General features: G+C 39.6%; 1 protein-coding gene across 13 annotated transcripts in view; it reads right to left on the reverse strand.

Moving 5' to 3' along the window:
- Positions 1-22134, reverse strand: part of TCERG1 (transcription elongation regulator 1) — a 56211-nt gene extending 34077 nt beyond the window's left edge. For 3 of the 13 annotated variants that reach the window (XR_014794969.1, XM_084883150.1, XM_084883146.1), the window contains exons 1-7: positions 22010-22134; positions 13812-14037; positions 11293-11445; positions 9598-10051; positions 5152-5394; positions 4031-4087; positions 217-279 (exon numbers count right to left, since the gene is read on the reverse strand). Coding sequence is in view for 12 of the 13 variants with exons in the window: in XM_084883150.1 (XP_084739276.1) it covers positions 217-279; positions 4031-4087; positions 5152-5394; positions 9598-10051; positions 11293-11445; positions 13812-14037; positions 22010-22068 (1255 nt within the window). In the remaining variant the exon portion in view is untranslated. The remainder of the gene's footprint in view (positions 1-216; positions 280-4030; positions 4088-5151; positions 5395-9597; positions 10052-11292; positions 11446-13811; positions 14038-22009) is intronic. The other 10 variants (XM_084883154.1, XM_084883151.1, XM_084883149.1 and 7 more) reach the window with 7 other exon arrangements.
- Between the last annotated feature and the right edge of the window lie 5241 nt (positions 22135-27375).

Raw genomic sequence — 27375 nt, forward strand, 5'->3', positions numbered from 1 at the left:
CTTATTTACTTTTGTGAACCAAAGAAGCTAATACTACAGGCAATTGGGAAAATCAAGTGTTGGCCAAATATGACAACTGCATTTATACTGCTCATTAAAAAGAAAAATATAAAAAAATCCACTCACTTGGGCAAAAATAAATAAAAGAATAAACAACAACATTCACTACCATGCCAACTTACAGACAAAACAAACTAAGATGGTTTTAAAAATTACCGGTCTTGGTGGTAGCGACTGTCTTTACATACGGGCAGCTGACTATTTGCATCATTGCTACACCTGTAAAATGGATAAGCAAGCATATGTTGGAAAGCTGCCATTGTATGTCGGCTACCACTGGGATTCAGGAAAATAATTTACCACTACAATTTAGAATGCTATTTCCAAGAATGGAATAAAATTTCTTTTTGTTTGACATTTTGTGGGAAGTGGCGCCAAATCCAATGATAATTCTAAATTATAGCATCAATTACCTTTTTATCAACCAGCTGTGATAATATTTGAAGGAGTCTAGAGAATTTAAATTCAACAAAGGAAAGCCCCTTCATTACATATACATAACAGGTTCTCACTAGGACCCTTTCTCACAGGACATCAAACCCATGCTGCTGTTGCTTAGATACCAGTGACAGGCAGGTGCAGCATGACACTGACAAGACACTTTCTCTGCTGCTTCTAAGTGAGAACTACATGCAGAAGCTGAGGCCTGGAGCATAACCATGCAGGAATAGAAAAAGATAAGACAGAACAAAAAGGATGGGAGGGAAAGGAAGAAAAAATGATATGAGATGAATTAAAATATTCCACTGTAAATAAAAGGGCAAAGATGAAGAGTAGGGTAGCGTTCAACTAATGACAAAATATCCATGTTCGGTGCCTGCCCTATTCAGTGCCTTGTGAAGGCAGGCTAACGCATTAAAGAAAACACAGCCCTTTCATCTCATTAATGACTACATACATGGGCTATTTTGCTTCAGAAACCTCTATCATTTAAGCCAGCTAAAGATGTAGCACTTGTATTAAAGAATGGAAATTATGTACAGTTCTTAGAAGAATGAAGACTCATGATGCATTACAATGGTGATATAAAAAGGGAATGAAAAGAAAAGCTGAAAAACTAAGGCTAATTGAGGACATTCAAAATTAAGAGTGAATTAAATATATTTTTAAAGGAAAAAGCTAAAGGATAAAGTAAAAGGGTAGGGAATTTAATTTAATTTTCTATTTGTTTTGGCTAAAAAAAACACTAAACCTAGTTCCCACTAAAGTATTGGAAAAGAAATTTCTCCTAATTCAGAGACAAAAATTAAACCCCTGAATTTGTATATAATGTACCTATGTTCACGCACACACACACAAAAATACTGCCAATTTTTTAAAAAGTGCCTTTTTTTTCTTTATTACTATTTTAAAGAATATCAAAGCTAAACTTTCTATTAACTGAGACTACAACAAAAGTACTGACCATAAAAGCATGCTGAATAAAGTTTTATGTATAGTTTTATTTTCTGCTTAAAGAAAGCAATGGAAAAATTCATTTGGTAAAAAAGTTCAGGTATTAAGATTAAATTAGTATAAATGCTGCCATCTGCAGGACCACTGAACCTATTAAGTCAGCACTAGAAATTCAAATCCCAAATACAGGGGGGCTGGGAGGGAACAAATGCAGATTTACAGTTGTAATACAAATAAATAATAATACAAGAATAAACTTTGGCATTGTCACAACTGTAAATCTACTTTTGGCCCTACTATGTACATAAACTTATTCTCAAAAACTGTTCTCCAAAACCAAACCCCCCCGCCCAAAGTAATTTTAACTATATGTCTTAAACAGAAGAAAACAAAATATCTTTGTATTTGCATTTAGGCATAACTGTCAATGTTAAATATCAATCAGGGCAATATAACACTCTTGTATTTGACTATCAACATATAAACTATACTGAAAGGTCACGTGTTTCTCCTCATGTTAAAAGGTTTTCTCTTTGGGTGATTATTACATGCATATCATGAAGACACAAAATAACCACACATCTAAATATTTAACCTTCTTTTAGCCGAGGCCGGTTTGGCTCAGTGGATAGAGCGTCGGCTTGCGGACTGAAAGGTCCCGGGTTAGATTCTGGTCAAGGGCATGTACCTTGGTTGTGGGCACATCCCCAGTAGGGGGTGTGCAAGAGGCAGCTGATCGATGACTCTCTCGTATCGATATTTCTAGCTCTCTATCCCTCTCTCTTCCTCTCTGTAAAAATTCAATAAAATATATTTAAAATAAATAAATAAATAAATAAATAAATAAATAAATAAATAAATATTTAGCCTTCTTTTAAAAGGAAGCATTGGCTGGGTAGCTCAGTTAGAGCATCGGCCCAATACACCAAGGTTGTGGGTTCAATCCCCAGTCAGGATACATACAAGAACCAACCAATGAACACATATATGGATGGATGGAACAACAAACTGATGTTTCCCTCTATCACTGTTTCTTTCCCTCCCCCCACTCTAAAAAAAAAAAAAGAAAAAGAAAAAGAAAAAGAAAAAGAAAAAGAAAAAGAAAGAAAAGAAAGAAAATCAATCATTTTGTAGTCCATAAAAAATAAAGTAAAACAAAATAAAGGGAGCATCTGTTCAACTTAGAAACAATTCTATCCTCAAATTATGTTGTATTAGGAAATTTAAAAATTCCATTTAGCATTTTGGATAATTCTCATGTCACTGACAGTAAGTTTTTTAAAATTCCAAATAAGATTTTAGTTTTAGAGGTAAAAATCCTAACCCAATTTACTATGCCCATTTCCACCACTTATGCCAATATTTTACCTAAGTCTTCCCCACTTTTTCTTCATCTTGTTTGACTATCCCTTCCTTAACCATCCCCATTAGAACCACATTGCTATTTCAGCAGCATTTAAAGCTCCAAGATAAATCCAAATCCCTCCTTTTCACCTTAAAGCCAAATTAATATAATTCTCATAATATACAATGGGATAGATGTCATTGTACATAAGACCAAAGACTTGGAAAAGAGAAAAGCAAGTCTTTTCTTTTAAATATATTTTTATTGATTTCAGAGAAGAAGGGAGAGGGAGAGAGACAGAAATGTGGCAGCCTCCTGCACACAGCCTATTGGGAATTGAGCCTGTTCTCCAGGCATGTGCCCTGACTAGAAATCAAATTGTGACTCAATTCATAGATCGACACTCAACCACTGAAACTAGAGTACATTGGAGGAACAAATTAAAAGGAAAATGAGAAAATGAATGAGCATTAATATAAAAGATGCCTTGTTATATAAATAAATATGAATAATACTTTCTATAGAACACTAGCTCCCTCTCTAAAAGATCTTGTTATCTTATGCAAAATTTTACAGAGTAACTAAAATTCTCTTCCAATCAATCTACAAAATGCCATTAGGGTCTGCCATTTATTAAATGCCTTTTACTTAAAAACTTCATAGGTACCTCCTTATTTGGTCAAATGGTCACCACCATCTGTTCTAACATTTGAATGATAGGGTCAGAGAAGAAAGACCATGACATCAAAATGGAACTATAACTGAAAGAATTCTGTGACAAAAATTCCACTTTCTATAGAAATGAATTTGCTATTCTGTACCTTTCACCCACTGGTCCCATTAAAAATCTCTAAAGCAAAATGAAAGTCCTTTCATAGATGATAGCCTTTCAAATAATGTTATTATGCAACCTCTCAATTTTCTCTCAATAGAATCAAAAACCCCAACTTTCAGACATCACTCAAAATCCAGGATCTGACCCTAAAGAAGACCAAGGTTGTAAGAGTTATCAAGAATATCAAGCTATTCTCTATCAGTTAGTTTTCCACAAAAAGTATGTCCAAAGAGAAAACTAATCCAGCTACTTTTAAATTTAATCTAGAAAATGAGTAATCCCTACTATTAGAGAAAACATTTTTGGTTGTATAAACATTATATTGGGCATTTAATTATCTAACACTATGTCAACATGTAAAAAGTACAAAACAAAAAACAAAAAACAACACACACCATCAATTCTTGAAAGTTTTTGGTTTCTTTCTTGCAAGATGAAATTCTGAAAGTGCTCTTTTCAAAGTAGTCACAGGAAATAAAAAAAAAAACAATAGAGCAATAATGATAATTAAAATGTGCATAAATCTAAGAAACAGCTATATCACAATCCTATTCTTACACAGAAGCTAGTACAACAAAGTGGTAATGATAGTGGCAAAAATGTAAAATTGGGAGACAAGATCCCTAGGTTCTATTAATCTTTTATACAAATTAGCCCTGTGAACTTTATCTACAGCATAGTTTTCAACTGCAATACTAGAATAGACCTCGTATTAAGGATTAAATGTGTTTGATAACAGCAAATGCATTCAAATTAGGATGCCCAACATTATCACTGCTTAATGCATCCAAGAATTATTTATACTCCACAATCTTTTTATTCCTTTTTTAGATGTAACAATTCCCCTTAAGACAAAAAAACACAACACAGAACCATGAATTCACCATAATTATCTAAATATTTATACTTTACTTCACAATTGTTAGAAGGGAAACTTCTGATTTCTATTTTAGATACTTTTTTTTTTTTACAGTTAAGTAAGTGACTCACATTTTCATTCCAATATAGCATAGTTATTAAGGACATAGCACTTTGATCTGAAATGCCCAAACTCAAATCCAACACCATCACTTATGAGCTCTATGTACCTACCTCATAAGATGGTGGTGAAAATTAAATTAATTACATGTAAAGTGCTCAGAACCATGCACAATATATAATAAATAGCTCAACCTGTGTTACTTATCAATGACTTAGGATTTCTCAACTTCATAGACTCAATCCCTTAAAAATACTGCATTTAGATATATTTACACAAGATAATTATTTTTAATTCATTGAGGCCATTATCTAAAATGAGTGTAACTTTAAATGTGGCTCTGATCTTAAGACATGTAAACAACAACAAAAAGGACATTTATCAAAACCGAAGAAAAAATATTGCTGTTAGCCATGAATCGTTCAAAAACGTTTCAAACAGGTGAGATTCAAGGCAAATTTCAAATGCAACAGACACATGAGAAAACTGACAGTATGAAAACATAGCTGGAAAGATTATTATAATCTATTGGCTTACCTGGAAGCGGAATTGGCATGCCAGGAAGGGGAACACGAAACGGAGGTACCATTACTGGTGGAAAAGCAGGTATCGCTGCTGCTGGCTGAGGTACTGAATGAGGGACAGCAGGAGGTAACGTCTGGGGGTGCGGCTGGGGAACATTTTGCACAGGTGTGGCTGTAGGAGCAGGAGTTGAAACACTAACTGTAGGCGTAGCAACTGAAACAGCAGAACTTGGGGTCTGATCTTGTGTTGTGGGTGCTGATAAAAGATAAAACAAAAATATGTATCACCCCTTCATAAACCATTTTGCTCTATTCATTCATCATTCACTCATTCAGTCAGTATTTAAGGGCCCATTCCATGCACTGCAAGAAATTTGTAACAAGGTCTCTGTCTTCAAGAAGCTTGAAAATAGTTAAAAGAAATATAAAATGTAACTAAAATACAAAGAGAAATGGGATAAATGTATAGGCATGAAAATCAAGACCCAAAGACCAATTTTAACAGAGAGGTACAGAAAATTTTATGCTGTGATGGCAGATCTTGATAGATTAGGATTTCAACAAGGAAAATGACAAAGTGGAAAGAGAAAATAAGTAGTGGAAATAAATAAAAGCAAAGATTAGGAAACAACCAGGAACTATTTATGAAACAGAAGGCAAGCAGTCAACCAGTAAAACACTAGGCATACCAACAGAACTAGTGAATTATGGCTGGAAAAGTAGGCCAGAGGCACAAAGTTGAAGGCCTTGAACAAAAGACTAAGGAGTATATACTTCACTAGGTAGGGGAAGGAAAGAACTTATATAAATGTAGAAAAATGATCTAAAAGAATGCACACCAAATATATTAACTCATTACATCTGTGTATATACGCCTTTCACTTTTTTACATATGCTTCTTTAGACTTTGAATTTTTAACAAGAATGTATCACGTGTAATTTTTATGATTTCGTGAATGTAAATGGGGAGTGGGGAGGCTGAATTAAGGTTTCTGTTTTGAAGAATGATCAGTGTTCATTTGGGGTATGGGGAGGCTGAATTAAGGTTTCTGTTTTGAAGAATGATCAGTGTTCATTTGATGAATTAACTTGGCAGATGCATAAGAAAAAAGAAATAACAAAGGTGGGAAAATCAATTTCAACATATCTGGATTTGTCCCAGCAAAAAAAAAAAAAAAAAAGAAAAACAGAGGAAAAGAAATGCAATAACTAATAGGAACAAATGGAATAAAAAACAACTTGGGTTTCTCTATAATTATTTCAAAAGAAAAAAGAAAAGAAAAAACAAAAAACTCAGGTTTCCAGTATAAGAGACTAAGAGAATGAGAAATTCAGGATAATTTGGTTTGGCTAATATGTTACTTTTAAATATCAAAATTAAAATATTTTATCCCTAGTAATTACATTCACAATCAAATTGTGACCTGAAAATAAAATTCCTATTTCTTAAAGTTTCAATTCTCAAATATTACAAAACATTTTCGTTATTAATTCATAACCCAAAACAAAAATTCATTTTGGTGACTCATTGGTAAGAAATACTTCATCTTTCTCTGTCAAACTCTACCTATATTGAACTAAGACTAAATTTATCAAATTAAATATAATAAAGCAGTGCTTTTCTAATATTTTATTCTAAGAAAAAGCACACTGTTTAACACAAATCACCCGGTACTCCAACTGACAACAAAATACGTCAGTATCTTTTTTTCAGCACCTAATAATGAAAAAACTCACTTAGGCTGGGAAGATGTGAGCAATTTCATACTTGTTAATAAGGGACTCACCTTGGCTAAATAGACAGCAGGGCCAAACAAGTATCTTCAGGGGCCCAGGAATGAATTGTTGGTCTAGCATAGACCTAGCCTTAGGGTACAGTATCATATTAATATAATTTTATAACATTGTGAAAAATACAAATTACATGCAACATTTGCCCAGTCCCATACATATACCATTTAGCATTTGTAATCTATTGTAATGGCTGAAAATATATCTGGTTATTCTGCCCAACTTCTCTGAGAAGTAGGATTTGTCAGCATTTTTCACAAACTTGAACAGGATAAAATGAGTTTATATTCAACTGGAGTTTAAATTATAAATATCTTAATTTTTATTTCCATTTTCCCAGGTCTATACTACAGTTCACAGAATTACATCTTTTAAAAATATTATGGTAATAATATGTAGATATAAATACCAAAGTTTTGTACAAATTACTGTAGTCAGAAAATAAAATGTTATAAAGGCATCAAATTTAAGTGGAAAGGAATACCAATGGAGATGGCAAAAAGTATTTAATTCAACCCATTTCTCTTGCTGATAGAGGATTTTCTGATTTGACTACTGGCAATAAGTCATGAGAGAAAAAGGATAAAGGCAATAAAAGAATTAAATGGAAACTAGGAAAATGGCAGCTAGGACTTTATAGTAGATAAATTCCTACTAATTCTATCTGCTAAGATAACTGAAACACTAGGTCTCCAAATTTATTACTAACCCATCCTCAGATCTCAACTAAAAAAATGACTGCAAAACAGATGGAGAAATTTTAATTATTGTAGCATGACAATACTTCATGACAACGGATCAAGTAAAATAAAAATAGACATCAGGAGTACTCAGAAAAACATCAAAATTAATGTTTCAAGACAGTAAAAACAACATGATTTTGCTATTCTGTATTCTGCCCTGAGAATAAAGGCCTCCCAATCACTGAGGGGGAGTGAAAAAATGACAAATCGGAGTGTTCTGAAAAGAACAGTTGATAATCACAAGATAGCTACGGGCCTGAAGACCACCCTGACATAGAAATGGAATGTACATTTAGGATAGGATAAAGTGTTTGGCTACCCACTATCCTTAAAACAAAGTAGTTCTCCTTCCTAAGCAGAAAACAAAACAGCAGAGCCTCCACATAGAACCTCACTGCTCTTATCAATCCCCCTCTCCCATTACCACCACAGGCGCCCCATAAAAGCCGGCAATTTTCTGCCTTGCCACATAGAAGACGCCTATAAAAGGGCAAAGACCCTCAACCAGCTAGCTGTTAACTTCCACATCAGAATTCCCCGTTGTATTTCCATATCAGAATTTATCTTCCTATTAAGTATATTTTTGTCTAAAAATTATCAAGTAGGGCCTTTAAGAAAACTGCCTCCACATTACACCTACCTTATTCTTATAGGTTACTTCTTATATCAATAAAATAAATTCAAATTTTATTCTATTATTAAATTTCTCTCATATACATATTCCTTACAATGTACTGTATACTAGTAATTCCCCAGTCCCTAAAATATTGGGGAAAAGGACAATTTATTTTCTTATTCTCATCTCTATTATCCATGTAGCAAATAATCCGAATTGTAATAACCTTGCGGAGACACGTATTTTCATAACTACCATAAAATCATTATTTAAATATTCTGGGGCTCAATCTCAGCTGTAGAATAAGTAGTACCAAATAAAAAGTAGTGGTATAAATATTAACGACAATCTTTTAAGCATACTAATATATTCTTCTTTCTTCATCCCTAAAAACTGCTATTAAGCACCTCTCATATTTTAGAAAAGATCTAACCTTTGGGCCTCTGTAACTTTATACCTGAAAATTCTCTTAACCTTTATGACCACTTCTTTTTCAACAACTCATTTCATCTGCCTATGTCCCATTATAAGATCTTTTCACATCTAAATGATATTACTGAAAAGTTCCTAGTAAGTTTCCAATTTCAACACTACCCAAGAAATGAGCATCAGAAAAATCTTCCAGAACACTGCATTTCTACAGGCTCCCTATTGCCTGCCTGACTCATCATTTGCCTGGTTCTTAAAACTCTTCATAATCTGATCTCACTCTTATTTATTAACCAAAATAAACCTTCCCACCTCAAAAGAGTACCTTAACAATTCCTCAAACTACAATTATACTCATTTCCTGAACTGGATGCTGTTCCTCTCTATTTAAGAGACCTCTCCTTACTTTTGAACTTACTCAAATTCTACCACAAATCCTTCTTGATCAACCTGAAGACCCATGCAATCCACCAACCTGTCAGTTTTCTCAAATTGTTACACCTCCTACTTTCGCTGTAAATTTTGCACACTATTTTACATGCATTATGCTGGCCTCCTCAATGAGAAAAACTGGACGTTCTATAAGATAGGGACTAAGACTTCCACTTACTCTGCAAAGCTCACAGCATCCAGCATTATTGTTAGCCAAGTTGAATAGCTAACCGCACTTCCCCAGTTTAGCTTCGTGAATTACAAGTGGGCAAATAATTTCTTCTACTAATGTATGTTTCTGTTCTTCTATCGTCAGAAGTCTTATGTCAAAAATGTTTTATAATAACATCAAGGATAATACTGAAACACTAGGATCATTGTAGAATGCAGTCCCTACTTGTCCATTTCCCTAGCTGCTAAATAAAAACACATGCTGACTGGTACTCACTTGATACTGTCTGCGAAACCGAAGAGGCAGTTGTCGTGGTAGAAGTGGTAGAAGATGGGGTGGATGATGATGTTGAGGTGGATACTGCAGGCGCTGGGCTACTGGTCGTAGGGGTGGAAGCTCCTACTGCTTGTGCTTGCACTTGCGCTTGCGCCTGGGCCTGGGCCTGAGCCTGTGCTTGTGCCTGGGCCTGGGCCTGAGCCTGGGCCTGTGCTTGCGCCTGAGCCTGGGCCTGGGCCTGAGCCTGAGCCTGAGCCTGGGCCTGAGCTTGGGCCTGGGCCTGAGCCTGGGCCTGTGCCTGGGCCTGGGCTTGCGCTTGGGCCTGGGCTTGGGCCTGGGCCTGAACCTGGGCCTGGGCTGCAAGCATAGGTGTCAGTTCTGACTGCTGAATAACCTTAACTCCATCTGGCTTGCTCCAGGCAGATTCACGTGTCCGAGCATTATAATAATAAACCTGCAGAGGAAGCAAAATCACTGGTATCATAGAATCTGTCAACTGTCATTAAAAACCGGTAATGCAACTACATTTTGCCTTAAAATTAAGTTATTGGGGGAAATAAAACTTAGAAAAGAGAAAACATATCAAAATTGGCTGCTCGCATTTTTATGCTACCATAGGTAATTTTCCCCTCCTTTTCCCCTTCTAATTTTCTATAATGAGACACTATATTTTTAACACATACATTATTTTTGTGCAGTTAATACGGCTATCCTTAGAAAGCCCTGCTTACAAAGTTGACCCTTGGCTGGCATCTGGAAACTTGGGATTTGGGAGGGTTACCACCATTCCCTAACTGGTAAGAACAGCAGCTCACTGTGCCTAGATTGTTAACACAAAAAATGCAGTTCATGCTAAATGCCTGCTTTCCCGCCGGGACCTGTTTGGCTCAGTGGATAGAGCGTCAGCCTGCGGATTGAAAGGTCCCAGGTTCAATTCAGGTCAAGGGCAATGTACCTTGGTTGCGGGCACATCCCCAGTGGGGGGTGTGCAAGAGGCAGCTGGTCGATGTTTCTCTCATCGACATTTCTAACTCTCTGTCCCTCTCAATTCCTTTCTGTGTAAAATCAATAAAATATATTTAAATGCCTGCTTTCCCTCTGGGAGTCTGGAATTTTGGTATGTGCTAAGCAAAGGGTGCCAGTCCCCAATTGAAATCCCTTGACTCCCCAGCTCAGATGAGCTTCTCTGGTAGACAACCCTTCAAGTATTTTGTCACAATTCCATGCTGGAGAAATTATACATATTCTATGTGCTTCCAAAGAGTGGACTCTTGGAAGCTTGTGATCCATTTCCTATAGACTCCGTCCCATCACCTTTTTCTCTTTGCTGGTTTTGCTTTGTACCCTTCCACTGCAATTAGTCTTAGCTGCGAGTACAACTACATGCTGAGTCCCGTGAGTCTTCCTAGTGAATACTAAACCTTAAGAGTTGTTTTGAAGAGCCATAATACCTATTTAAAATACAAGCTTCCAGAATCACAGGTAAACAGATATGTAAGCAGTCTAGTCTAGCGTGGAAGTCCAATCTACTAAGACTTTCATCAAGCTGTACCCCGCGTCCTGCTTATCCCAGGCTCATTCTTAATTGGCAAGAATATTCTCAATGATCCCAATCTGCCAGAACTTTTCTGTCACTAAGAGTTTTACTCTTCTGTCACTAAGGAGTTAACAACCTAAATATATTTTTTAATTTACCTTCCCATCTGGCGTTTTATTTTCAACCCATATCTCCTCAGTCGGAGGCAGTGCTGGAGTACCAGGGGCAGTCACAGGAGGCATTCCTGGTGGAAACATCATACCCGGAGGAGGAGGCATGGTTCCCATGGGTGGAGGCATGAAAGGTGGTCTCTGTTAATTCAATTCACAAGAACAGTAATGGTCACTTGTATTTATCTTTTTTCCTTTCAAATTATTATTAAATTCTACCCCAAAGTACTATAAGAGCAACCAAACTAGTTTTACAGTCCATTCAAATACACTCATCTACGATGCATAAGCAAAGTTTCTCTGGAACAAAAATGATTACTAAACAGAATGGAAAGAAATACATCAACATATAGTAGTTATCTCTATGTAATAGCATTACGGGTGAATTTTGCTTTATTATTTATACTTTAACTGCATATTTCACACACTAGGCACTAGATTACTTTCAGAATAAGTGGCTTTTGTATCTTTTTTAATAACTGGCACACCAATGCCTCCACCTCTCACTTCAGTAAGAACCAACCAAAGGAAAAACATTATTTTACAAGTAGCATAGCAACAACTTAAAAAGAAAAATTGAATATAGCTGATTCTTTTTCCTTTAAGAAAAAAAAAATATTAGCTAGAAAAATATTCATCATTTTCAATTTTTCAAATAATAGTAACAATAAGTAGCTCACTAATGACATGAACATCAGTTAAGTTTAAAAGATATAGTAAAATTAGGACATTTCTGGAGAATCCAAGATGGCTGCACAGCTAAACACCTAGTCACAGCTGCACACAACAATTTCAATAAAATACAACTAAAATATATAATGGACGTAAATTACCCGAAACTACAGGAAAGTCGACTGACTGGAAATTCTACAACGAGAAGCAAGGAGAAACCAGAAGGAAGAGCGGAGGAGCTGTAAAAGCCTAAGGTACGGAGACACTAGGAGAGGATAGAGCTGGAGAGGAAGGGCAGGGCAGCTGAGTGCCTGGCTGGCGTTCCCTAGCGGGAAGGAGATAAAAGCTCCGACTGTGCTGGGCCCCAGTTCTGACAGCGCTGAACCCCAGTTCTAGGCCAGACCCTGGGGTCCCAGGCTCAAACAGAGGGAGCTGGGCTGTAAGGCAGAACCCTAGGGGAGAGGTGAAAGGAGGTCCCGAAGGCGCACACATTGCGCGCGAGAAGGGACGCTTGGCTGTGCCGCGGGATTGCCCTGGCAGGAAGGAGACAAAAGCTCCGACTTCTCTGAAAGCCACCTCCAACTCCACTTCCAACTGAACTGAACCCCAGTTCCGGGCTCATTGGGGGAGAGCCTAGACTGTTTGGTAGCAGGCGAAAATCGAGGGCACCTTTCTCTCAGAGGTGCTTGCAACGAGTACTGAAGGACCCTGGGGATTACTGAGACTCAGGAGCTGCATAGGGCGGGGCTGACGGAAGCCAAAGCTGTAGGCTTCACCCTGAAACCCCACCCTCATCAAGGAAGCAGCGAAAATGCCGAGACAATGAAATAGATCACAAACGAAAGAAATGGAGGACAAAAAGAGACTGGATATAGAGTTCAAATCTTTGCTTATAAGGTTTTTCAAGAATTTCCTAGAAAAGGTCGATAAGACCTATGAGGATATGAAAAGGGATCAACTAGAATTAATAAGGAATCAACAAGAAATGATTAGGGATCAACAAGAAATAAAGAATACACTGTCTGAAATAAAGAATATTATACAGAGTCCTAAAAACAGAATGGAAGATCGCAAGAATCAAGTCAAAGATTTGGAACATAAAGAGCCAGAAGACACTACTCCGCAGAAGCAAGAAGGCAAGAGAATCCATAAAATTGAAGATAATGTAAGAAACCTCTGGGACAACTTCAAGCGAACCAACATCAGAATTATGGGGGTCCCAGAAGATGAGAGAGAGCAAGATATCGAAAACATACTGAAAGAAATAGTGACAGAAAACTTCCCCCACCTGGTGAAAGAATTAGACTTACAAGTCCAGGAAGCGCACAGAACTCCAAACATCGACCTATGAACCAGGCAGCCATGGTTCTCAGTCAGGGCACATGCCCAGGGTTATAGGCTCGATCCCCAGTAGGGGGTGTGCAGGAGGCAGCTGATAAATGATTTTCTCTCATCACTGATGTTGCATTCTCTCCCCTTTCTCTAAAATCAATAAAAATATATTTTGAAAATAAAATACTAAAATAAAAAAATAAATAGCGATAACTAAGACAGTTATACCTTTAAAATTCAAACTTCATTTCCCGTAAAGAAGATGGACTAAAGACAATTCTCAGAGATAAAGGCAGATAAGAAATATTCTATTTAATCCTAGTTTCCTATGTAGCGTATTTTTCTATCTAAATTTCTATTCAAAACCACAGCTTTTGGAGCAACAAGTTAATATATGGATTATATTTTCCTATAAAGTGAAACTAAGAAGACAGTTTTGAAGGCGAAACTGACATATAGTATTAATATTAACAACAATAAAGAAACACCTCTGTATTCTTTACCTGAAGGTGCGGAGGGCCCATAGGTGGAGGAATCCCTCCTGGAGGAGGCATTGGTGGCATATTAGGGTCAAAAGGAGGACGTCCAAAGGGGGGCCGAGGTGGTGGCGGAGGGCCTCGCATCATACCAAAAGGTGGAGGAGGTCGCATGAGAGGCGGTGGGCCTCGCATCACTGCATTTGGTGGGGGAGCTGGGCCTCGAAACCTCAAGGCCTGCTGTTGAGCCATCCTGTGGGGAAAACAATGAATTAATTTCTTTCTCAAAATTACAAAATGTAGTGTCTGATCTCTAATTACATCGAATTCAATAGGCCCTTAAGAACAAGTAGAGATGGAAAGGCATAATTTTGCAACCATCCCAGTAAAAGTGCATCAGTAAGAATGAGCAATGGAAACCAAATCTAGGAGGAAAGCTGGATGAAGATATCCAGGTGATCTTAAAATGTCTCCTCACATGCTGCTTATGACTGCAAGGGAAGACGAAAAAAATACTATGTTATAGGGAAATCATGCAACATCTTGACCAGTGGATCTACATTAATACCATCTAAAAAGAACAGATAGCCATCATGTGACTGAGAGAAACACATCACCTATTCCAGGCAAGAATGTATACCCTCAAATTAATAATGATGAAATAGCCGAAACCGGTTTGGCTCAGTGGATAGAGCGTCAGCCTGTGGACTGAAAGGTCCCGGGTTTGATTCCGGTCAAGGGCATGTACCCTGGTTGCGGGTACATACCCGGTGGGGGGTGTGCAAGAGGCAGCTGATCCGATGTTTCTCTCTTATCGATGTTTCTAACTCTCTATCCCTCTCTCTTCCTCCTGTAAAAAAATCAATAAAATATATTAAAAAAAAAAAAAAAAAAAGAGTGGCTAGATCACCTTGGCTACTTTAAAAAAAATTATGAAATAGTAGACAAACACACACACACAAAAAAGAAAGTTCTACTTAAAAGGGGGAAGCAGAGAATACATTCTTCAGAAATGTGGATATTATACATAAAAGACAAAGGCAGGTTGTGGAAATGTAAAGGAGCTAAAGAGACATGACAACACAACATTAATTCTATATCAAATCCTATCCCAACGGGAAGAAATGCTATAAAAAAATTTGTGGTTTAATGGACAACACTAGCATAAGAACAACAGATTAAAGTATTGATTATATCACTATAAATTTATGAAGTTGGTAACTGTATTTAGGCAAAATATTTCTATTCTTAGAAAATGCATATTTAAGTATTTAAAAGTATAGGGCCACAGTATATGTATCTTACCCTCAAACAATTCAAAGTAACGGAGCATGTATGCGAGCAAATAATAAGGCAGAAGAGGTAAAATATTAATACCAAGTGTACTATCTTTATTTTTTGCATCCTTTGATAAGTTTGAAATTACTTCCAAATACAAAGTTTTTACAGGATGGAGGGTAGCGGGCTTACGAGATCACTAGTTCATGGAAAGCCTTTCTCTACACTGCACCCTACCCAACCCTTCAATCTCTAGCTAAAACACCCTGGTTTATTTTCTCTATGGTATATAAGCAGACACATAGTATTACATGTTATTATCTATCTCCCACTCACAAGTGCTTTTTAAAAAAATTAAAATTGGGGGAAGAGGGGGGGAAGAGAAACACCTGTAATAATCTAAACAATAAAGATTTATTGTTTTTAAAAATTAAAATTATTCATTCTTAAAAGTAATTACTATATGTCAGGCAGTGCTCTAAGCTCTTTTTAAGTCCTTTAATCATTGTAACAACCCTATGAGATATATATTATCAACCTCATTTATACATGAGGACACTAAAGCAAGTTGAAGTCAAATAATTTGCCCAAGGCCACACAGCTGGTTGAGTGGAAAAGCCAGGATTCAAATGCAGGCAAATATCTCTTAAACACTACCTGACACTGTGTATGTAAGTACCTTTAGAGCAGGGATTCTGTTTATCCTTATATCCCCTGTACATAGTTAGGTCTGCACATAGTAGGCCTCAATAAATATTTGTTAAATGAACCAATGAATACCTAAATAAGGGATATTGTACCTACACTATCTCACAAGTAGGATATGTAGAATCTTATAAACATTATCTATACATATAAAAGCCAAAGTGACCATCTGACTGATAGCAATGATAAGCACTTACCACCATGGGGCAGACACTGCACAGGCATGGAAACATGGAACAGACTAATGAATCTCAACGGGAAAGGAGGGAGTACAGGAAGAGATTAACCAAAGATCTTATATGCACGCTAGAGGCCCGGTGCACAGATTCATGCACTGGTGGGGTCCTTCGGCCTGAACCGCAGGGATCAGGCTGAAACCAGCCTGGTGCAGAGATCCGTGCACTTGTGTGGTCCCTCAGCCTAGCCTGCAGGGACTAAGCCGAAACTGGCTCTGTAACATCCTCCAAGGGGTTCGGGATTGTGAGAGAGTGCATGTGAGCAAATAATAAGGCAGAAGAGGTAAAATATTAATACCAAGTGTACTATCTTTATTTTTTGCATCTTTTGATAAGTTTGAAATTACATCCAAATACAAAGTTTTTACAGGGTGGAGAGTAGTGGGCTTACGAGATCACTAGTAAATGGAAAGGACCCCACCAGTGCACAAATCCGTGCACCAGGCCTCTAGTTTTTACTATAATTTGCCAGTCGATTAAGTACCTACCTATCAGTTTAACCAGTAGCTACTATAAATCTCTCCATTATTCATGAAATGTACATTTCTGTGCTCAAGAAAAAATTAGCAATTACAATTGTTTTGGCTTTTTTTTTTTTTTTTTTTAATATATTCTTTCCATTGATTTTTAGGGAGAGTAGAGAGGGAAAGACAGAAACATCAATGTGAGAGAAGTACATTGACTGGTTGCTTCCTGCACAAGCCCTGACCAGGGCCCAGGTCAAGAAAGATCCTGCAACCAAGTACATGCCCTTGACCAGAATCGAACCCATAACCTTACCCAGGACCCTTTTGGTCCGTCCCCAGGCCAATGCTCTATCCACTGAGCAAAACCTAGGGAAACAATTATATTCTTTATGTATATTTGAAGATAATTATTCTTATATTCTCTTCTCACCAGGCTCTCCCAAATTTCCCACACTTCAACTCTCTGCTTAAAATTACACTTAGTTTTTCTACATTTTCCATATCATAGTTCAAGTCTGACATAAAAAATCCTAATAAAGAACCAATTTTCCTTCTAGAATACTAGGGTTGTAAACATCCAGAATGCATAAACCAATTGCACTTAATCAGATTTGCAAATGATCCTATCTCAAAGTATAATTTAAAAACAATGACTAAAAAAAGGAATATGGATTGTCAGAATAATTAGTCTTTCTCAAATTATATGTATTCCTAAAAGACACATGGCTACCATTACTGAATAACCTTTTGTGCAGAAACAAAGTTAACCATCAAGGAAAGATATTGTTTCAGCCTTGAGTTAATAATGTACCTTAATCTTAATGTACATCTGCCTCTCTCCTTTAAAAAAAATCAACAGTACTTATTTCTTTGAAATGTCACACTTCCTAGTTATGGCTCAAAGTTAAACATTTAGGCTTTAGAATGATGAAAAAGTCAAATCAGGGCTCTGCCTTTTGTTGTCAAACTATCAATAGTTACATAATTCTGAGTCTGAGAATACTCAGATGTAAATGAGCTGGGGAATAAAAATAAAAGCTATCTCATATCCCTATTCAATGAGATAATCCTTGTGAAACAGTTAAGAGTACTTAATACACACTAAACCACTTTAACTACCACTACTTTCATTCCCCCAAAAACCTGGCACTATGCTCTACCTACCCTGTTTCCCCCAAAATAAGACAGTGTGTTATATTAACTTTTGCTCCCAAAGATGCACTAGGTCTTATTTTCAGGGGATGTCTTATTTTTCCATGAAGAATACGGTACACATTTATTGTTAAATGAAAATAAAGGAAATTTATTATCTTTATACGGTACGGTAGTACGGTAGTTGTCAACACAAACCAGACAAACTGTGAATCCTACAGTATCAAAAATTTACTCATTTATTCAATGACAATCATGTCATCATCTTCAGGAACATCATAACAATCCAATTCCTGAATTTCCTGGTGAATTTCTTGTTACTCCATTTCTTTCAGAATCAGTGGACCAAATCTCTCATGTTTAGCCTAGGGGGGCCTTATTTTCGGGGGGGATGCCTTATATTTCACTCAGAAGGAAACCTGTAAGTAGGTCTTATTTTCGGAGGTTGTCTTATTTTCGGGGAAACATGGTATGTAGAGCCCTAGCGGGTGTGGCTCAGTTGGATCAGCCAAATTCATGCACCAAAAGCTTGCCAGGGTTGCAGTTTCAATCGCCTGTAGGGAGCAGCCAATGGATCTTTATCTCTCACATCAATGTTTCTCTCTTTTCTTTTCTTCTCTAAAAATCAACAAAAACATTTTTTTTAAAGGCACTTCGTTGTCAATTTGACTAAATGTCTTTCAAAAGTCTGTCACTAAAATAGACACAGAATTCACAGTTTCCTCCATCGGCATCTTGGACCTGTCCTGAGCTCTTCACACACACTGCTTCATTGCAGGCAACTTTACCAGAACCTGCAGTGAGGATTAAATGAGCTAATAAAGTATGTGGAACAGCACCTAGCACATTAGTGCTCTCTAAGTATAGCTTTTATTACTGCTGCAATAATATTAGTGTAGTAATAGTACTACTAGTAAGTTTTAATGGTACTAATGTCAGTATAGTGTAGCTACTATTACTATAATTATTTTCAGGCTCTACATAACCTGCCTCTTCTTGATCTGTCTACAGACTCCAGCCTTTTTTTTAATTTTTTATGCTCACCTGAGGATATTTTTCCATTGTTTTTAGAGAATGGAAGGGAGAAGGAAGGATAGAGAGAAACATTGATGTAAGAGAGACAAATTGATTGGCTGCCTCCCGCATGCAAACCTGACCAGGATTAGGAGCTCGCAACTAAGGTACATGTGCCCGTGATCAGAATCGAACTCAGGGCCCTTCAGTTCACAGACTATGCCCTATCCACTGAGCCAAACCAGGTAGGGCTCCAGTCTTCTTTTTTGATCCAATACTTCAAGTTCATTTACCTTGAAGCCTCTGCCCTTATTGTTCCCTCTGCCTGGAATGCTTTTCCCCAGATCATTATATAACTGGCTCCTTTAAATTATCAGTCTTAGTTCCTCACACTCCTTTCCCACCCTCAGCCTCTCAGACCCTCTCTGGTTCATTACCCAATTTGAGTTTTCTTAAAATATATTTTTATTTATTTCAGAGAGGAAAGAAGAGGGATAGAAAGATAGAAACATCAATGATAAGAATCATCGATTGGCAGCCTCCTGCACTCCCCTTACTGGGGATCAAGACCATAGACCGTGTCGCATGTGTCCAGGCTGGGAATGGAACCGTGACCTCCTGGTTCATTTGGTTCCTAAGTTGACACTCAACCACAAAGCCACACAGGCTGGAACCAATTTGAATTTTAAATTATGATAAACTAGAGGCCTGGTGCACAAATTCGTGCATCGGTGGGGTCCGGCAGGCCCGCCCCTATGGGGGTCCATAGGACTGAGCCGGCTGGGGGGGCTGATAGGGGCCCAGATCAGGCTGGTTGGCTGCCACAGTGCACATCATGGCCACCAGTAATTTGTATAGATCCTTTACCCACCAAGACCCTGGGTAAAGGATCTATACAAATATGACTCTAAAACTTCTCTTACAGTATTTTCCGGCGTATAAGACGACCCCCTAATTTTACAGTTAAAACATGGGTTTAGGCCTATATTCGCTGTATAAGACTACCCCCCACTTCCAAGGCAACACCAGTTCTTTTTTCAATAGACCGCCTCTCTGACTCTGGCCAATCTGAGCAGGCTTTTTACTAGAACAATCCTCAACATAAAGAAATGAATAACATTTGGATCTCCAAATAAATTTTGTCTCTTGCAGGTTATTTGCATTCCTACCACTTTCAACCTTTTTGAAAACAGAAGACTACTTGCAAAAATAGAAACAACTTTTTTTTTTTTTTTTTTTACAAGAACGAATGTATTTCTCAGAGGTAAATCTATCTAGATATGCAATCCCGCACTGGTGAAGACAAGACTGCAAATACCTTAACAGGGGAGACAAAATGGGAAGATGCTGCTGACATAGGGGAGGCCAATCCAGACTCTGCCAATTACTCAGTGACCTTGTAGAAGTCACTTCCCACTCATTTGATGTGGCTAGTTTAATTCAAAATTTAGATCAATCTTAATTAGTATGGATGCTCCAAAAGATTTTGGTTTGGTTCAAGTCTCTACTGCCAGCACCTACGTCAGTGACTGTCACATAGCACACAATAAATTTGGTTCTAATAAGCAAACCATCTCTAAATCACCTATATTCATTTATTACCATAGAGCCACCAAACTCTATTTGCCAGACACGGATAGACAGACACACCACAAAATACCTTCACGTGATACACATGATACAAATACGAAAACGAAGGCCCAATTTCTGCCATCAAAAAGACTGCCTAAAAAACAGCCAATTTATCTTAAGCCACGAAAAGTACTAAAATAACGGTCTGTACAACATGCTTTGGAAGCAACTCCCAACCCAAGAGGCTTAGGCATACAATATTTGCAACGGAACACCTAATTTAAAGCCCTGCTCAAATCAGTTTTGCATCAACGTCTAGACTACTGTTAATAAACTCTAAAAGGCAACTCCTTGTAAAGCTGAAGACGCTCTCCTCTCTGAGATGCAAGGGAATGTCCCCAAATAAATTCAGGTGACCTTGAGATCAGAACCAGGAATAAACCTTCCTATCACTGATACGGAATGACCCTGGCAACACTCCATCACTCATCACCAAAGCCAATTACACGTACGGGGTCTCAAGGATTTGAGATTCATCTCGGAAGACGAGATTTCACTCCGGCCAAAAGTAGGGATTTCTGGGCGTGACAACCCAGAATCTGTATAAAACCTTGAGAAACAAACCCCATTTCCTGACACAATTTCATCCTGAGCTCTAGACAATGCCAGACTGCTCTCTCTTCCTCTTCGGATGCTGACAAGGGCACAATTCGGAATGGGAGCTGAGCATCTGAAATGACATTTTCCCCATGGGGGGGTGCGGGGGGGAGTCTCAAATACCCAGAAAGCTTAGTACCTCTTTTTATTCTCCCTGACTAAAGGCGTTTTTTTGTGTATATTTCCCCCCCACCCCCCCCAGGGCACTTTTACTTGACAAAATCTTAATCACGCACCCCCAGAGGCCTTGGGGCACCAGAAGAGGGAAGGTCACTGACCTCTCCCTCTAAGGGCAAAGGCTCCGAGCCCGACTCCCTCCCTGGGCTCCCAAAGCCACTCCCTGGCGCTCCCATCCCGCCTCCGCGACCCGGTCCTACCGCCTCGGCCGCCGCCTGCCTCAGTTTCCCCGCCTGCACCGCGGGCAAGCAGAGGCTGCACTAAAGATGGTTCCGGTCTGGTTGCCTGCAGAATGAGAACAGCAGCTCCTCCCGGGGGTTGGGAGGTGAGGACCGGAGGAGACAAACTCTAAGGAGGCGCTTCCCGGCACCTACGAGGACGCAGCAACGGCCGCCGCTATTGTTACTGGGCACAGACGCCGCCCGGGAGGGGAACGGCGGGGAAGGGAGGCAAGGCCGCGATCGGTTAGGAGAAGCGGGCGATCGGGGGGAACGTGGAGACCCCAGCGGCCCGCGGGGTGCGGGGAAGCCGGGCCTGGAGGGCCGAGGGGCTCCGGGGAGCGCCCTTCGGAGCCGAGGGGGCGCCCCCGGGGACAACGCGGCCCGCGGCGGCGCGGGCTGAGGTCGCCGGGGCGGCGGCTACGTGCGGCCCAGGCGTCGCCCCGAGGCGGGAACGTCCGGCCGGGCCCGGGGGCCGCAGCCGCCAGGGGCGCTGGGCCCCCGCGAACACCGCTGGGAGCGCCCCGAAAACGGGCAGGAGGCCGCGGCCCAGCCGCCGCCGCCGCAGCCCCAGCTCGGCGCTCTCTCATTCAAGCCGCCTTCCTCTTCCCCCCTCCGCCAGCCCCATGCGGTCCTCGGACCCGGGCCGCCGCGGGGCCTCCGCCCGCCCTCCGCCCCGCATCCCCGCGGCCGGCCCACCCGCCGGGACGCCGGCAGGCCCCGGAGACACACGGAGCGGCGCCCTTTACCTGAGCTCCCCCGGGTTGAAGCGCTCGCCGTCCCCCCCGTCCCCGCCACGCTCCGCCATTACAGAAGACCGCGTTCATCCACCCGCCGACCCGGCGTGCTCTATTGGTTAGGCGGGTCATCAATCTCGAGCGAGAGGGGCGGAGGCAGCAGGGATCTGCGAGCTGAGTGGTGGAACTTTCCATCAATCCTCTAGCGGAGGGCGGCATCTGCCTTCCTATTGGTGGAAGGGCCCGCCGACTTTGAAAGCGGTATGGAGACAGCCACTTGATTGGTCGCTCGGAGGCTTTATGGGAAATGAGACTGAAGCGACGAGGAACCGCCAGCGCCCTCTCGCGGTAACCAGAACTAGGTCCTCCCAAGTCGCGCCCAGGCCTCCGGTAGCCACGTGTCCGCCGGGCTTCCAGGAAGGCAATTGTGGAGAATATTGACCGCACGCTGGCGATATCGGCTAGGTCAGAGACCATTTCCTTTGCGTGAGCCAATCAAAAATCGATCTCGAGTAGAGCTGCAACCAACCACAGGGTTTGTGTGGAAATGAGCTATTTCCCAGCTTTTCAGAGTGAGAAGTTTTAAAAGCATCACTGGTGTTTAGCCATGTTATTAAATAACATATTACCAGCTACATGAATGTCTTCTAAATTGTATTAGATAATTAGCTGCTGGCTGATGAGTGTTATAAATTGCTGCATTAAGTAAGTTGGGGAAGGCAAGCCTCTTCGTAATTTACAGTTTCAAGCATCTGTTCTTAGATTTCAAAATACATTTGTCTGAAACTACACATCCTGATACCCAGAAGGGTATTCTGAATATTTATTTCTCTTTTTTATTAAAGGAAAAGATACACCTTTAGGTTCTGGGTTTTCAAAAGGTACAATGAAGATGAGCCCTATCATTAATTTACTCAAAATATTAAAATAACAGATAAAATTTACTCAGACCTAACTATATATACCAGGCATTACCCCAAATACTTTCCATGTTCTTTAGGCCTCATATTCAGTAAGAATAGCCAGTTTGTTGAGGAGACTGAGGCATGGAGAAATTAAGTAGCTTATCTAGGTTCACACGACTTGTGGGTGGCAGAGCCTGGCCTTCAACCCAAGGCAGGGTGGCAGCATCGCCCCATTTCTGAATACCATGAGGCAAGAAAACTGGAAACACACATCCACGCAAAAACTCGTACACAAATGTTCTTTGCAGCATTACTCATAACAGCCAAAAAGTGGAATCAGGCCACACTGTCCAAATAACTTATGAATCTATTTAAAATGGGATATATCTATATGAAGAAATATTATTTGGCCATAGAAAAGAATAACATACTGATACATGCTGTAATATTGAACCTTGAAAACATTATGCATGTGAAAGAAGCCAGACACAAAAGGCTATATACTATATGACTTTTTTTCTTTCTTTCTTTTTCTTTTTCTTTTCTTTTTCTTTTTCTTTTTTTTTTTTTTTTTTGTATTATGATTCCATTTCTACTAAATGTCCAGAATAAGGCAGATCCTTAGAGACAGAGTAGATCAGTGTTTTCCAGGAGATAGGGAGAGTGATTGCTAATGCCTATGGGTCTTCTTTTTTGGATGATGATAATGTTCTAAAATTAGACAGTGGTGATGATTGCAAAAGTTGGTGAATGTACTAAAACACATTGAATTATACAATTTAAAGGATGAATTTTATTATATGTGCATTATATATTTTTAAAAATATGTTTTTATTGGTTTCAGAGAAGAAGAGAGAAGGAGAAAGAGATAGAAACATTAATGATGAGAGAGACTCATTAATTGGCTGCCTCCTTCATGCCCCACACTGGGGATGAAGCCTCCAAACCCAGGCATGCGCCCTGACCTAGGAATTGAACTATGACCTCCTGGGTCATAGGTCAACACTCAACCTCTGAGCCACGCCAGCTGGGCATATGTGCATTATATTTCAATAAACACCGTGCTATATTGAACCCCAGTTCAATATTCAAAATCAATTATGATAATATGTGATAAGAACTGAACACAATTATGAGCATGATTAATTGGTAAAGGAAAGGATGGTTGAAATTTCACTAAATATGTGACATTCAAACAAACTGGAATCTAACATTAGTGTGCATCCCCAAGTCCTGCCCTGTAGTTTCATAACTATTACAAAAATAATATCGGTATAGATGGCTCATGACAAACTAATCCCCACCGCTGGGAAAAATTTCAAAATGAATTCTTTATAGAAACCAAGTCAATGGTGTTTATATAAAAGATGAAAACGAATGTCCGTTTGAATGAATGGAAGAAACTCCTTGTAGATTTAATATAAGGTTTTTTATTTCATAGTTTCCAGTCGGGCCTCCTTCCTGGCCAAGGTGCCGGCTCCTCCTCTAGGCCCAGCCAGGCCCTCAGTTTTCATTGTATTATTTATATCTATATTTTAAGATATTTATAACTTATTGTTTTATTTTTAAATATATAGAGCAGGTATATCTACATATCCTTGGTGCACGAAATTCGTGCACCGGAGGGGGGGGGGGTCCCTCAGCCTGGCCTGCATCCTCTCGCAATCTGGGACCCCTCAGGGGATGTTGGGCCTAAACTGGCAGTCGGACATCCTTTTCTCAATCCGGGACACTGCATACACCAGTGACCATACTTTTCATACAGGTGAAAGGCATCTTGCTATTGTATAGGAGGTGCATTTTAAAAAATATATTTTATTGATTTTTTTTTTACAGAGAGGAAGGGAGAGAGAGAGCTAGAAACATGGATGAGAGAGAAACATCGATCAGCTGCCTTCTGCACACCCTCTACTGGGGATATGCCCACAACCAAGGTACATGCCCTTGACCGGAATCGAACCTGGCATCTTTCAGTCCGCAGGCAGATGCTCTCTATCCACTGAGCCTAACTGGTTTTGGCAGGAGGTACAATTTTTTTAATTATAAAAAGTAGTACATACCATGATCCTTCTGAGGCAGTAATACCACTTTCCCCATTATTACAGTTATGAAGTAGCAACAAAAATAATTTTATAGTTGGGGGTCACCACAACATAAAGAGCTGTATTAAAGGGTCATGGCATTAGAAAGGTTGAGAACCACTGATCTAGAGGCTTTGCTTAAATATATATATATATATTTGTTCAAGGATCTTGGGGTTTTCAAACTTGGAACACAGCTGTGCAAAAACCCAGAAGTGCTCCAAAGAAGAAAGAAAAATTAAAAATTCTTATAGAAAAAAGTATGTCCTGATTCTTAGCCCTAGGATTGGTCCAGGATAGTCATCAATCAGATGGATGCCAGGTGGATGTATATGAGAGGCTCAGGGAATCTCTGAAGGACTCACATATGTCCAGATGTACATCCAGTTGTGGTAGGCAGTTAGACATAATCAGAATAAGGCCAGGTACAGAAAGCCTGGGGGGATTGGGCCAAAACCAGCTCTCTGACACCTCCTGCGGGGTCCTGGATTGCAAGAGGGCACAGGCTAGGCCAAGGGACCCCACCGGTGCACAATGGGGCCTGGGGAGGGACTGCTGGAGGGCTCCAGGGCATGTCTGGCCTGTCTCGCTCAGTCCCAATTGGCCAGACCCCAGCAGCAAGCTAACCTACTGATTGGAGCATCTGCCCCCTGGTGGTCAGTGTGCATCATAGCAACTGGTCAAATGGGTAGAATGGTCATACACTTAGCACATTAGGCTTTTATTATATAGAATTCCAGATCTAAAATTATACTATTAATTTTTTTCTGTTTCTCAAATTTAAAACAACAATATCTCAGGAGCCCTTGTGTAAAGGTAATATTTAGTACTTAATTATAATGCAATTGTCTCTTATTCTCTCTTTCATACACAATTTCCCCAAATTACCACTTGGAGAAGTTACAAAAGAAACTGATTGAAGAGCTGAAAGGAACCTTCAAGATCATCTGGCCCAACACTCTTTGTCCACAGATGAGGAAAGAGAAACACTGCGAGCGTGATTATTAGCTTTCTCAGAGCCACATATCCAGTTAGTGGCAGAGACAGGACTAGAACCTCAGTGAAATTTCTCTGAACACTCTGTCTCTTGAAATTTATAAAACTCCACACCTGCAGTATGCCATGAAGCACACACCTGTTCTCAGGACGTGGGGTGAGATAAAAATGTTGTATTGCTATAGCAATAACTCACCATTTTAGAAGTTACTTGAACCCTGCTCCATTATACAAACCTATCAGACCGAGTGTTCTACTTTTGGCTTCAGAAATCATTGATGTGTCCATTTGGCAAATCCATGTATTTGTCCATCTGGCAAACATTTAATGCACACCAGTTTTGTGCCAGGAACCGCCATGGTCACTGAAGACACAAAGGGCACTGTTACAGAGTCTAGAAGAAAAACCAGATCTTAGCCAAGACCAATGACTAGCATTTACTAGGTGATTGGCCTATATAAACATTTTACATGGAACTTCTCATTTAATTCCTCGTGGCAATTATATATGGAGCTACTAATTATCTCCACTTTACAGATGAAGCAACTGGGAATTAAGAAGTGTAAGCAAGTTGCCTAAACTCAGATCACCTAAACGGCAGTCAGGCAAGTCCGCACAACCGCATTTGCTCTGAATCTTTATGCCGTACTGCTGGCAATCCAAGCAGTCACACAGGAGTGGTGGTGTTTGGAAGGAGATCCATTGTGGAGGTAGAAACTGAGGAAGCAAATGAGGACCAAGAAAGGATGCCATAAGGGGGGTGGCAGGAGATGGGGCTAGAAAAGTGAGCGGGGTTGTATTTTATTTTGTAGATTACAAGAAGTGATTTAAGGATTTCAAGCAGGGAGTAACAGAATCAGCTTTGCTTTTTAAAAACGATCTGTCTTACTGTGGTGAGGATGATGTTTTCTATTAGGGAAACAGTAGAAAGCTATTGAGATTGACCATGATGAGACCTTGAACTAAAAAACAACAGTGAGACTAGAGTAGAGGAGACAGTTTAGGAGCTAAAAGGTAGAAACAAGAAAACAAGGTGACTGACTGGACTGAGTGTGGAGTGGTTGGGGAGGTTTAGGCAACATTAAAATGTGACTTGGGCAGCTTGAATTAGTCCATAGGGATTCCTTACTAACATTATAGAACAAGTTCATAATTACAAGCACAGGCATATATTCTAGAGAGACCCGTTCTGCTTTTGGACTTTAGTTTACCCTGTCTCATATCAAAACTCCCTTGTTAATAAGCTCTGTATCACCAGTTACTATAGGATTTTTAGAACAAAATAGAAATGGAGGAATGTGGAAATGGAGTGATTTATCCACATCCCCGTCACTTGTATTAGAACATCGAAACGTCATGAGCTTTTAATTAGGAAGTTTTGAGAACAGCCTGGAGA

Source organism: Pipistrellus hanaki (assembly GCF_964339955.1).
Source record: "Pipistrellus hanaki genome assembly, chromosome: 5".
NCBI lineage: Eukaryota > Metazoa > Chordata > Mammalia > Chiroptera > Vespertilionidae > Pipistrellus > Pipistrellus hanaki.